Source organism: Trichosurus vulpecula, chromosome 9 (assembly GCF_011100635.1).
Source record: "Trichosurus vulpecula isolate mTriVul1 chromosome 9, mTriVul1.pri, whole genome shotgun sequence".
NCBI classification, from domain to species: domain Eukaryota; kingdom Metazoa; phylum Chordata; class Mammalia; order Diprotodontia; family Phalangeridae; genus Trichosurus; species Trichosurus vulpecula.
In genome coordinates this window covers 2792047-2804861 of record NC_050581.1, presented here as the reverse complement: position 1 = coordinate 2804861, position 12815 = coordinate 2792047, and the positions used below count along the sequence as shown (strand labels likewise).

The window sequence follows — 12815 nt, the reverse complement described above, 5'->3', positions numbered from 1 at the left end:
TGAAAACTATTCATATCCTTTGACCAACTCTTTCAAGGAGTACCTTATATTAATTTCCTGTTTATTTTGGACATCATATTTCTGTCAGCTCTATTTGGTACAAATATTTTTCCCCATTATACTATTTCTTTTCATTGATTTCATTCACATGTAAGCTTTATATTTTATGTATTGAAAATTGCTTATTTTATGTGTCAGTCTGTTTTCCAATTTTACCAGAAGTTCTTGTTGAATGACCATCTAATAACTTTTAAGCTTATCCTGATGATATATGCTCTTAATAATTTTTCTAAAACTGGACCACTATTTTCATTTGCTTTAATTTCTTGCTTATGTAGTTTCTTCTACTGATTGACTTTTCTTTTTTTACTGATTTTAAAATCAGTACTAACTGATTTTGGTGATTAATGTTACATAATATAATTTGAGGTCTGGTAATGCTCTTCCCATAGGGGTTTTTTTTTCCTTGATAGTTATGTTTTAGTATTATGTAATTTGTTTTTGTGTTCTTAGTAAAATTATATTTGTATTTTTATTAAGAATTAATGATATTTGTGCCCTTTTAAAATTGTTTTGGCCTTTTACCCTCTCTTTGCTTTTCCCCCCCCCAAAAAATAGCCATCCTGGGATCTCCAGCAAGTGGAATTCAGAATACCATCGGTTCTGTTGGTTCTGGTCAACAGAATACTTCTACTTTAAGTAACCCCAATCCAATTGATCCCAGCTCCATGCAACGGGCTTATGCTGCTCTTGGACTACCCTATGGCAACCAGCCACAGACACAGTTGCAGCCTCAAGTATCTGGCCAGCAACCAGCACAACCTCAAACTCACCAGCAGATGAGGACTCTGAATGCATTGGGTAGGTGAAGAAACCAGAAATATACTCTTTGTCCAGTTGCAGTAAACTGAATTACAACCTAAACTCAAATCTAGCCCCTCTCCATGCCCTCTCTCTTTTTGATGGAATTTTGGTGTTTTTATTCACGAATGATAACATGCCTTTAAAAAGATAGACTGAATAAGTACATTGAAAGTTTTTATTTACCTTGGCTGTTTCAGTTTGGATATTGCTAATGAACTTCATTGCTTATGTTATCGAATCTAATATTATATGATTCACATAACTGCATGTGGAGGTGGAGTAAAGATAAATTTATTAACAGACACTGAGCACTAATCTGTTTGCTGTTGAAATTGTTTGTGGTCTGCCAGTCTTAGGAATGCTGGTTATGATATGTATAGTCAATAAAAATCATTAGTTTGGAAACACTGATCTGGAAACTAACAGAAGATGTCTTCTTGTTCTAACTTCAATTAATTACATGATAGTGAAAACCACTTCTCTTTTTGTGGCAACATGGCATAGTGGAAATAACATTGCATTAAAGAGAGAGACATGGGTTTGAACTTGGAATCTGATACTTGCTAGCTATATGTCCATGAAAAAGTTAGTTATCTTTACTAAGCCACAATCTCTCTCTTAAATTTGAAATAATAGTAACTGTAATATCTAACTTAGAGGGCTGCTATAAGGCTGAAGTGATACGATGTTATGTATGTTGGTTTGAAAACTTTAAATAATATGTACATAAAAATGATATGTACATAATCAGCTGTTATCCTTTCTGTTCTCAATTTGTAACATGAAAAATTTAGGCTAAATGTTTTTCTATGACCCTTTCTATATTAAAAATTCCTTGATTCTGTATATTCACATGAAACACATAACATGCATGCCTCGGTCTTGCTACTCCAGTTTGTTCAAACATAATCCCGATGAAGCTAGTTGGACTGATCAAGTTTATTGCATTTCATGGCTTTGGCCAACACCAGTTACAGTGTTGGTCACCAGGTTGGAGTAGAGGAAAATCTATGCATCAGTAAGCAGAAATCTATCACCATTACTGCTAGAAGTACAGTTCGGAGCTGTTTTTTAATGTTTTTCTAATATGCAAAAGACATTACTTAGCAGATTTTGGAAATTATTTGTCAAATGTGGTTGTTTAATCTTTTCAATTTCTCACTGAATTTGTAAAAATGTAATTGTACCTTATTCACCTAATTTTTCTTTCTCACAGGTAATAATCCGATGACCATTCCAGCTGGAGGGATCGCAACAGACCAACAACCAAATCTGATTTCAGAAACTGCTCTTCCAACTTCCCTTGGAGCAACAAAGTAAGTCTCATTATTCATTTGATTCTTATTTTCAAAACTAACTGTATGTAATATGAATAATGTAAACTTGTATTACGTAATATAAATCTGTAAGTTTAGAACCAGGAAGAAATTCGCTTATGTATAAGTAGCAATAAGAAAGGAAGAAATGTTTGTTGTTGTTTTATAAATGAGAATGGGAACAGAATACTACTAGAGCACTAGCAATTCAGAATCTTCACTTCTGTCCATCGTTATGACATTTCACTGCAGGAGGTGCTGGAGAATATTCTGCAGTTTTGGGGCTTTTCTGAAACTGATTGGATATTTGGTATTTGAAGAAACATGCTTTTCATTTGAAAACATTATACATGATTTCTATGGATGATTGCTATTAGTTATATTTGATAGAATTTTAAAATTTCAAAACAAATTTAATTCAGTAACAATTTAAAACATTTATGGACAATTTAGATCTTTTATTTTTCTTCCTAAGGGATAACAGAGGGAAAAGGGGGACATTTATTAGATTGTGTGCTTCGAGGGCACGTTTTATAAGTATTTATGTCCATTAGTGGACATGGAGATATAGATATAGATATATAGATACATAAAAATGAGGAGAGGAATATCAAACAAAAGGGTTTTGGAGATAGCTCTTTGTTGAGATTGGGCTCTTTGCTGTAATTTTAACAAAGAGGTATCTATTTTCAAGAGGCGAATTTGAATTCTTGAGGTAAGAATGTTTAAAGGTACCAAAGCTCCTTGTATGTAGGGATTATTTGTCTCATTGTGTTTGTGTCCCTAGCACAGTGCTTGGCACCTGTCTATTAGGTGCTTAGCCAATACTCATTGATTGAAATAATGGATCAAGGAGAAATAGACACTGTGAGAGAGGTGTGATCTATGATGTATACAAAGAAAAATAATTTCTATTTCATTCTCTCTGCCCGCATACCAACATTTTTCATTTTTATTTTATCTCTCTAAAATGAAGTGGGAAGACTAGATTCTTCCCTACATATGTTTATTTCTTTGTTAAAATAACCCATGATTATTTCATATTTAATCATTATAGAGAGATATCGTTTAGTATTGAATTATTTTGTCATATATTTTCTTTTAAACTAACATAATTCTCTCTGGTGCTGGATTGTCCTTTCTGTTTGGTTATCTATTAGCAGTGCCATTTAATAACTTGACCATTAAATTTCTCTGTCTTCAATTCAGTTCATTAAGCATTTATTAAGTGTCTACTATGAGCTAGGTTCTGAGTAGACACAGTCAAAAACTACAAATGTCACTTCCCCTCATGGAAGTTGCTTTCTACTGGGGGACTAAATTAAGCAAACAGATAAATAATCTTAAGTTAGTAGGAGTAAGATATTACTAAAATTAGGAGCATCTAGAGAAGCTTCCTAAAGGGAGCAAAGAATTCTGAGAGATATAAGTGAGAAGGGAATGGACTCATCTAAAGTGTATGAAATAATTCTCAGAAGGCAGATTATTTAGGGCTTTACATGCTAAACTAAAGGGTTTGTATTTTATTGCCCAGGCAATAAGGAGGCATTGAAGATTTTTGAGTCAGAGAATGACATGATTATACCTATAATTTAGGAAGACTTATGGCAGCTTTGTGGAAAATAAATGGGAGAGTGAAGTGAATGGATGCAGGGAGGCTAGGTAGGAGGCGTTTGTTATAATCTTAGCCATGTGAGTAGAGAGAATGGGAAAGATATGACCTAACAACTGGTTGAATATAGGTAGTAAATAGGAAAGATAGAAATTGAGGATAATTTCCATTGTTTGCTTGGCTGAGTGAAAGGATGGTGATGCCTTCAACAGAAGCAGGTGAGTATAGAGGAGGGTCAGATCTCAGCAGAAGATAATGAGTTCAGTCAGGTTTGAAGTTCCTAAAAGGATATCAAGGTGAGAATGTCTGTTAGTCAGTTGGTGATATATGGAACTAGATTTGAGAAGAACGGTGAAGATGATAGATAGATTTATTGATTTGGGAGCTGTCTACATAGAGATGATAAAAAGACTTACATAAGCTGGTGAAATCACCACCAAGTGGTGAAATCCACGAAGTATTTATTAATTACTGTGTGCTAGGTACTGTACTAGGCGCATAAGATAGAAGTACAAAGAATGAAATTCTGAAGGAAAGAAAAGTAGCATAGGTCAGAGTTTTGGGGAGCACTTTTCATTTATCAGGTGAAAGATAAATTATGATCAGCAGCGGAGACTGAGAAGTGGTCACAGACAGAGGAAAAGAACTAATATAGAGCAGTAGGGGCAGGCATGAAGGGACTGTAGGCCATGGTGGGGACAAAGAATAGTGTTAGGTGGCCAAGAGAGAAGGAGTAGGAGGAAGTAATAGATGAATTTTGGTGTTTTGAATCGTGGAGATTAAATAGTTGTGGATGATGGTGAGGTCAAGGTAGAATTCAAAGCCATAGGTGCTATGGGAATTTTGATGAATTTGGATTCCTGGGTATTCTAAGGGACAGGCATGTATATTTTGAAATCCTCAAATGTGAGAGGTTGTGTTGGTCAGGAAAACTTTATGAAGTACTGGATTACTTGAGAACAGGGGTAAATAATCTGGAGGGTAGATGTTCTGGATAGAGTGAAATAGCCAGATGGAGTAGAGGCTGCTAGATGTTGAAGGGGAATGCTGAATCTGGAGTCACAAAAACCTGAGTTCAAATTCAGCCTCAAATATACACACTGTATATATCACGCTGGGCAAATCACTTAACTTCTATCTGCCTCAGTTAAGAAACGTCTGTAAAATGAACATCATAATACCTCCTACCTCCCAGGGTTGCGAAATGACTTAAAGCACTGAAAATGCTGATAATAACTACAACAACAAAGACATCTACAGCTTGAGGGGAGGGTTTGAAGGTAGCCACAGAGAGCAAAGCATGCACCTTACTCCTGGCTCAGGGATTCAGGGGTTATGAGAGAGAAGGTATGTCTAATACTGTAAACGTAGAAGTCACAACTTACAGTGCAGAAATTGGAATGGGAATAGCCATGAGAGGATAAGAAGTAGAGTTTGGTGGGATGGATGCCAGGTTTCTCTAAGTGCATTAAGAGCAAATGTGAGGTCACAAAAGTTTAAGATGAAGGGAAGATTGTAAAGGCATTGAAAGAGTAGAGAATGGTAGAAATGGTAGAAAGACCATTCTTCCCTTAGGCAGCTAGAGATTTATTCACTCAGGGTAGGAACTTTGTTGGCTTCCACCTGTCCCGACGCTAATTGGTAAACTAGAGTCTGTGGCATTGTTTTGCTGACACAGGGAAAGATAGGTACAGCTTTTGAGCAGGACAGTAGATTGGGAACAGAAAATTTTGAGACTAGGAGGAGGCCTTGAAGATTTCCTTTAAACCCAGTCCCTGAATAGCACTAGAAAAAGACCTCCTCAGTCTGACCTGGAACTCAAGGACTGACCCTCCTGAGTTCAGTGAAGGAAGGGTACTCAGGCAGGACCCTTGGTATAAGTGGAGGCCTAGGTGCTTAGGACTATGCTTTTGTTGTGATGACTCAGGAGAATCTAGACAGCAGGTTTCTGTGGTGGGCAGGGGGCCTCCAAATCTTCTCCTTGTGCTGGGAATAGGAGATAGGTACTTGGGCACCAGCTCTTACCATTCAAGCAGAGGCAGCTCGCCTTGGTCCCAGCTTGGTTATAAAAAAAGGATGTATTGTTGCCTCTTTGTTTTTTGGCAGATATTTAGTGATTTGATTTAAGATGCAAATGCTTTTGTAATTGTGTCCCCCTCTATGTGTAAAAAACAGTTTTCATTAACTCAGGTGTGCCCTTCTAATGTATTACTTGGCTCTGATTCAACAATACAGTTTATTATTTAATCCAAGTAATGCTTAAATAAAACTAGAATTATAATAGACCATTCAGCTAAGTATTATTGTATTTTATTTTGTTCATGAAGATACATCATATTCTTTTGTTTTTGCTTTCTCCCACACCATTTCTTCCATTCTTTTTATCTTCTCATTTGTTAGCAGCTTCTCTTTCTTTGTTCATTTGTTTTAGTTTCTTATTCTACTGAGGCATTCAGGCAGGAAACATGTTTTATAAAAATGTGACATAAAATGGTTTCAACTTTTTCATTGACATAGGGTGGCCATAATGCCTTAAGAGGTTTACTAGTTTAGTTCAAAATACTCATCTAAGAATAATATTGGATATGATACAAGAAATTAAATGGGTTGAGGATAACATTCTGAAAGGAAATCTGTGCTAGTGTTTGCAGTAACTTGATGAAGGATCTTTTTTTTTTCTCGTTTTAGCCCATTAATGAGTGATGGTACCAATTCTGGCAATATTGGAAGCCTCAGCACCATGCCTACAGCTGCACCTCCTTCTAGCACTGGAGTTAGGAAAGGCTGGCATGAACATGTCACCCAGGACCTGCGGAACCATTTAGTACATAAACTGTAAGTAGAAGCTACAGTTTTCCTCCTTTAGTTGTGAATCTTTCATAGAACATGATGCAATTCCAGGACAAATTAGTCATAGACATCACAGCGATTCATATCAGTTAACAAACTCTCAAACTACATTCTCAACGCTATTGTACCCCACATTATGGCACTCTTAACACCTACAGAGTACTTACCTCCTGTTTCAGGAGACTAAAAAGGATCATTGGAGTTATTGATGAAACTCTTAACCCTAAAATTAATTGGATAACACTTAGTTCAGTGTCTCTTGTGGGACCTACAAGTAATCTCTACTAGAAGCAATTGATTTTCTTTATGGGGGAGAAGTACAATACATAAATAGGGCATTTTAGTTATCTGCAAATGTCTATAATGTAAATAGCTAATGGCATCAATATCATTTTTAATAGAAAGATGTATTGGAGGTATGAAAATTGGTTTCTTTTCCACCTACGATGGAATAAAGATTTTTTTAGTTTGTTGCCATAATCTCCTTATGCTCATTCCAAAGCTCTAGGGTACGATGGTCAGTGCCTAATTATTTCTCACCAGTAAAATTTAAGACATACCCCTCAAAAAACGGTCTTTAAGATCACTTTTAACAAATTATTCTTGGTAAAGCAGTTATCTTGGAATTAATTAGTCTAAACTGGGTGAAGTGTTATGATAATTTTCAGCATAGTTCTTAAAAAACAGATACTTGCAGAATATATTCATATTTTCTCTCTCTCTCTCTCTCTCTCTCTCTCTCTCTCTCTCTCTCTCTCCCTTTCCCCCTCTCCCCCCTCTCTTCCCCATTCCCTCCCTTCTCCCAAGCAATAGATCTGTAAAATCTGACTGTAATACTCTAGGTAGTCCTCTGATACTTGTCATTTGTAGAAATTATGTGAGATTACTTAGTTATAGGATTAGAAAATCATTTTCAAAGTGTATTGTTAAATATTTTATCCTTTTAGCGTCCAAGCCATCTTTCCAACACCTGACCCAGCAGCCCTGAAGGATCGCCGCATGGAGAATCTTGTAGCCTATGCTAGGAAAGTGGAAGGGGACATGTATGAGTCTGCTAATAGCAGGGTAGGTTTAATTCTGGAGGGATTTGAAGACCCTGATATCTAACTATCCAAGCAGTCTGGAATGTCTTGAAATCTTTTTTTCTACAGAGTTGCTGGAGAGCAAAGCAGTCTGGGTAATTAATTGTTTTAGTGGAGTACCTTGTTATAATTATGGAATATATAAAAATATCTCATCTTTTATTGTGAGATATTAGTGAGTCACTATTTTGTCATTCTGATTATATTTCAATTATTGAATTGGTAAGAGAATCAACAAAAATTCATGCTTTTGTTTGAAATTAAATATATGTGAATTCATCTTTTTTATGTATAATGCGCAGTTGTCTCTGCAAGGGTTTCCTTGTTCATTTCTCTGTTAAAACATCTAGAAAAGATGAATTGTTTTATATGGAATGATATCTAAGTACTTTATTGATTTTTTTTTTTAATAGGATGAATACTATCATTTATTAGCAGAGAAAATCTACAAAATACAAAAGGAATTAGAAGAAAAACGAAGGTCTCGTTTACATAAACAAGGGATCTTGGTTAATCAGCCAGCTTTACAGACGCCAGGGGCTCAACCCCCAGGTATTGCACAGGTTGCTGCTGGCATGGGCCAGGCACAGTCCGTGAGACCTCCAAGTAAGTATTTAAGGTTTTTTCATCCTTCATTCCGTTTGTTTGTTTTTTTGTTTTTTTTTTTAAATTTACTGATACATATGGTTTTTACACAGCTTTAATTTCGCATTATAGTCCTCTCTGCTCACCCACCCTAAAAACATCTCTTATAACAAAGGGTTTTAAAGTGGGTGGGAGATGAGGAGGGAGCAGTTCAGCAACCCTTCATTTTAGTGTAATATATGTACAGTGTTCTATACCAATAACCTATCTGTGCAAAGACAGGAGAGAGGTATATTCTTATTTCTCTTCTTGGGGACCAGTAGTCTGTGCATTTCATGTTTTCTGTGCTCTCAGGAAACCTCACATTTCGGGTTTAATTTTCTTCAATGCAAAATAGATTTAATAATCCATTTTGTCCTGCCTACCTCAGAGTTGTGAAGTTCAAACAAGATGGTATATATAAAATTGTATTGTAACCATAAAGTGTCATTATCTGTTTTTGTCACCACCAGCAGAAGCAACCATCATTTTTTCTATGTATTTGAATATTCCAACTTCTTTATAGACTCTTTAAAACATGCTAAGTATGGTTGTTGTATAGTATACGTACCATCAGACCAGCCGACTCTTAAAAAAAATTTTAGCCTTTCCTTTCTCATGAATAATGTTCTCTATCCTACATTTTTAAAACTGGTTCTTTCGTTATCATTACAGATGGGCCCATGGCCATGCCAAGTGTGCCTATGAATCGTATGCAGGTTTCTCCAGGTTTGTAGTTGTTCTTATGCATCTTTATTTTAAGCTACTTGATTCTGGTTTTCCTTTTTTCATTTTCCAGTTATTCATATAATTATTTTTTCTTCTTTTCACTTTTCCTCTGTAAAACTTACCAACTATGATTCAGTTTATTGAAAATTTTTTGTATGTGCAGAATGATTTATAAGACAATATTGAAAGAAAATTGAAGTAGTAGATATGATCCTTTTTGCCTTTGGGATTCTTACAATCTTATGGGGAAGACAGAATAGTTAGTACATAATCGATGAACATTTATTAAGTGCTTGCTTTGTGCCAAGAACTCTGCTCGCTATTTGGGAGATAAATAAAATGAATGAAATAATCCCTACTCACAAGAGGTTTACCTTATAATGAGGGAAATAACAAATGGAAATATATTGTATACAGTATAAATATAAAGCTGGTAAATACAAATAAATATAAAATAGTTAAATACACAGTAGCTTGGGTCAGAGAGCATGAACAGTTGAGAGGAATCTGGAAAGGATTCATGCAAAATGTTGCTTAGTTTGAATCTTAAAAGATGAGACAGACTCTCTAAGGCAGAGGTAAGGAAGGATTCCATTTCAGGCATGTATAAAGGCATGGGAATGAGAAATGGAGTGTCAGGTATGAAGACTAGAGGGCAGGCCAGTTTGGCTGGATAACTAGATTGTGGGAGGGGGAGTATTGTCCAGTAAGCCTTGGAAAGACAGGTTGGGGCCAGATTGTGAAGTGCTTTAAAAGCTAAACAGAGGAGTTCATGTTTTGTCCTAGCAACCGTAGGAAGCCATTGGAGTTGATCGAAGAAAGAAGTCATATGGTTAGGTTTGCCCTTCAGTTTGGTAGCAGTATATAGAATGAATTGGAATATTGAGAGACATGAGGCAGGACAATTAATTAAGAAGTTTTACAATAATCTAAGCAAGAGATGATGATGATGGCCTGAAATAAGGTCAATAGCTCTGTCAATGGAGAGAAGAGGTAAGATTCTAGAGATGTTGTGAAGGTAGAAATGGCCAGATTTGGCAAGTGAGGGGTTTTGTGAGGATATATATATGTGGTAAGGCATCAAGGGTAAAGCCAAGGTCATGACCCTGTGAGATCAGAATGATGGTATGGTGACTTTGGCAAAAATAGGCAAGTTTGGAAGAGAGATGGGTTTGTTGGGGAAGAAAATTCATTTAATTTTGAATGTATTGAGTTTGAGAGTCTTTGGGACATAAATTTAAAATGTCTCCTAAGCAGTTGGTTTTGTGATAATGTGAGAGACTAGGGCTATGTATATACATATATACATACATACATATATATATATATATATATATATATATATATATATATATATATATATATATATATATATATATATATATATATATATATATATATTTATGTGTGTGTGTGTGTGTGTTATCATCTGCAAAAAGATAATTGAGCCCGTAGGAGATGATACGGGCTCGATGAGGTCACTGAGCGAGAGAGAAGAGGGCTTTGCATGGTACCTTGGGATATCCATCATGCAGGTTCCCCACTTCTGCTTTAGTGTATAATATGAATGATGGATGAGTGAGCAAAAGAAAGTGAGGAGGAGCAAGCCGATGGGTAGGAGAATCAAAGATAGGAGCAGAGAATAGTCCACAATATGAAATGCAGCAGGTAAATCTAAAAGGAACCATATAAACAATAACTACTAAGCTCTACAAATCTGTTTGTTAGAAAGTCAGAGAAGATGAATTTTTATATGATTTTTGGAAGACGGGAATAAGGACATTATTTGAAGGAAGAGGTGGAGGAAATGACAAATACCAAAGCAATTTTGTGAGGAGGAAAGGCAAGCAGATTTGTTCAGTTGCCTCCACAAGTCCTGGCCAGTTTATTTACATTGTCTGTAGATTAGTTGGGGAAGGGAAAGAGATCGGCCATCTAGGTAGCTTTGCTAGGTGAATGTGAATGTTATGAATGTGGAAATGGTGAACAATGGAGGAATTGCCCGTACTGGAAACAGTAGAGTTGGATATGAGAGTTGAAGGAAATAGACATTCATGTGGTAATAACAACAACATTTACTAAGAGGCTCTCATTTCGTAAGGAAGAAATTTCAGTTTTTGACATGTTAGGTATAGGGACTTGGCTACGGAGTTGTTTTTCTAGATAACTGATACTTACCTTGCTGTTGTGTAAATGGTTTTATATGTTTGAAGGATTTGACAATAATAGTTCTTAGTTAAGTTTATCTATTTCTTTAAGTTGTAAAATTCTGCAAAACCGATAAACAGATCTTTTTCTCATGTGAGAGAACCTTCCCGTCAGGAGGTACTCTTTAGGAACTTAGCGTGTGATGGTGAAACTTGAACAGTAGTAAGTGGTTTGTGACGTAAATCATTATTGTATATGTCTTAAGATATAGTGGGCCCCAGTATTATGGGAATCCCTTCTAGAACTTTTCTACAGAGGGCCTTCAGCTATGAATTTTAAAGGAATTCTAGTTTTGTTATCAGGTTGTGTGTTAGTCTTATTACTTAACTGGATCGTAGCCTTTATAGCAGAAGAAATCTCAGTCCTCAGTCAAGTTAAACATCGTCACTTCCTTAATTTAAATGTCACACAGGTATGGGCTTGATGCCCTTTCGCCATCCTAGTCAACTTCCTTTGAATTACCCTTTTTCTCATCACTATTTTTCCCAAAATGTAGCACCTAGAACTGAGTACAGAACTGCAGATGTGGAATTACCAGGATAGGCTACAATAGGACTGTCACCTGAATATTTCAGGACACTGTTTTGTTGATGCAGCCTAAAATAGCATGAGCTTCTTAGCCTGTCGTGTTACATATTTGATTCATTGATCTTTTATTCTGCTAATTAATAAAACCCTCTATATCTTTTTTCATTTAGACTTTACGCATTTCCCATACAGTTTACTTCAGTCTTAGAAATGTTAAGTACCAGTCTCTCCCATGAAGATATTTTTTTGAGAGGGAGGGGGTAGGATCTTGATTTAGGATAACATTCCAACATGTTAGTTTTCCTTCCCAGCTTTATGTTCTTGGCAAGATAGTGAGGCATATCATGTATTCGTTCATCCAAAACATTGAATAAATCAAGAAGAGAGCATTCCACTGAGAGCTCTCTACAGGTTGATGTTGATGCTTGAGACACTTTGGGGATCAAAACCATTTAATGAGTTCTGAATTTCCATTAATGTTCCGTGTATAGTCTGGTGCCATCTTTGGGAATAATACTAGATTTCTCATTCTGAGGACCTGATTTTGAGTTCTGATTCAGTCATTTTTTACCTATGCGGTCTTCATCGGGTTACTTCACCTCTCTTACCTACAACTTTCCATCTTTTTCATAAGAATATTGTGAGACCATTAAATTCCTTGGGAAAACATGGGCATACTATATTCATGAAATGAAATCAGTCTGGCATGCCATGTTCTCAATAAAGTTGGCTCTTAGTGATCTCCCTTTGTTTTTCTGAGTGCATATAACACCATTCCTTTAATAATACTTTTTGGAATTTTGTCAAGAAACAACATCAGACACGCCAGCTTATAGTTTGCAAATTCTTTTCTCTTTTTTGAAAATCACGGCATTACCTCTTTTCTCAGTCTTGTCATACCTCTCCCATTTTCCTCATTTTTTTTTTTTTGTGAATAACAGCTCCACCATTATATCTAGCAGTCTTTTGGTTCTAACATGTAGTTTGTCCAGGTTTGCTAAC

At 35.9% G+C, this 12815-nt stretch overlaps 1 protein-coding gene across 1 annotated transcript in view; it reads left to right on the top strand.

Moving 5' to 3' along the window:
- The window catches only part of LOC118831926 (CREB binding protein), a 169090-nt gene that overhangs the window by 108116 nt on the left and 48159 nt on the right, over positions 1-12815 (top strand). Inside the window, exons 6-11 of the mRNA XM_036739408.1 lie at positions 619-861; positions 2081-2180; positions 6481-6627; positions 7590-7707; positions 8138-8330; positions 9024-9077. Coding sequence (XP_036595303.1) covers positions 619-861; positions 2081-2180; positions 6481-6627; positions 7590-7707; positions 8138-8330; positions 9024-9077 — 855 coding nt within the window. The remainder of the gene's footprint in view (positions 1-618; positions 862-2080; positions 2181-6480; positions 6628-7589; positions 7708-8137; positions 8331-9023; positions 9078-12815) is intronic.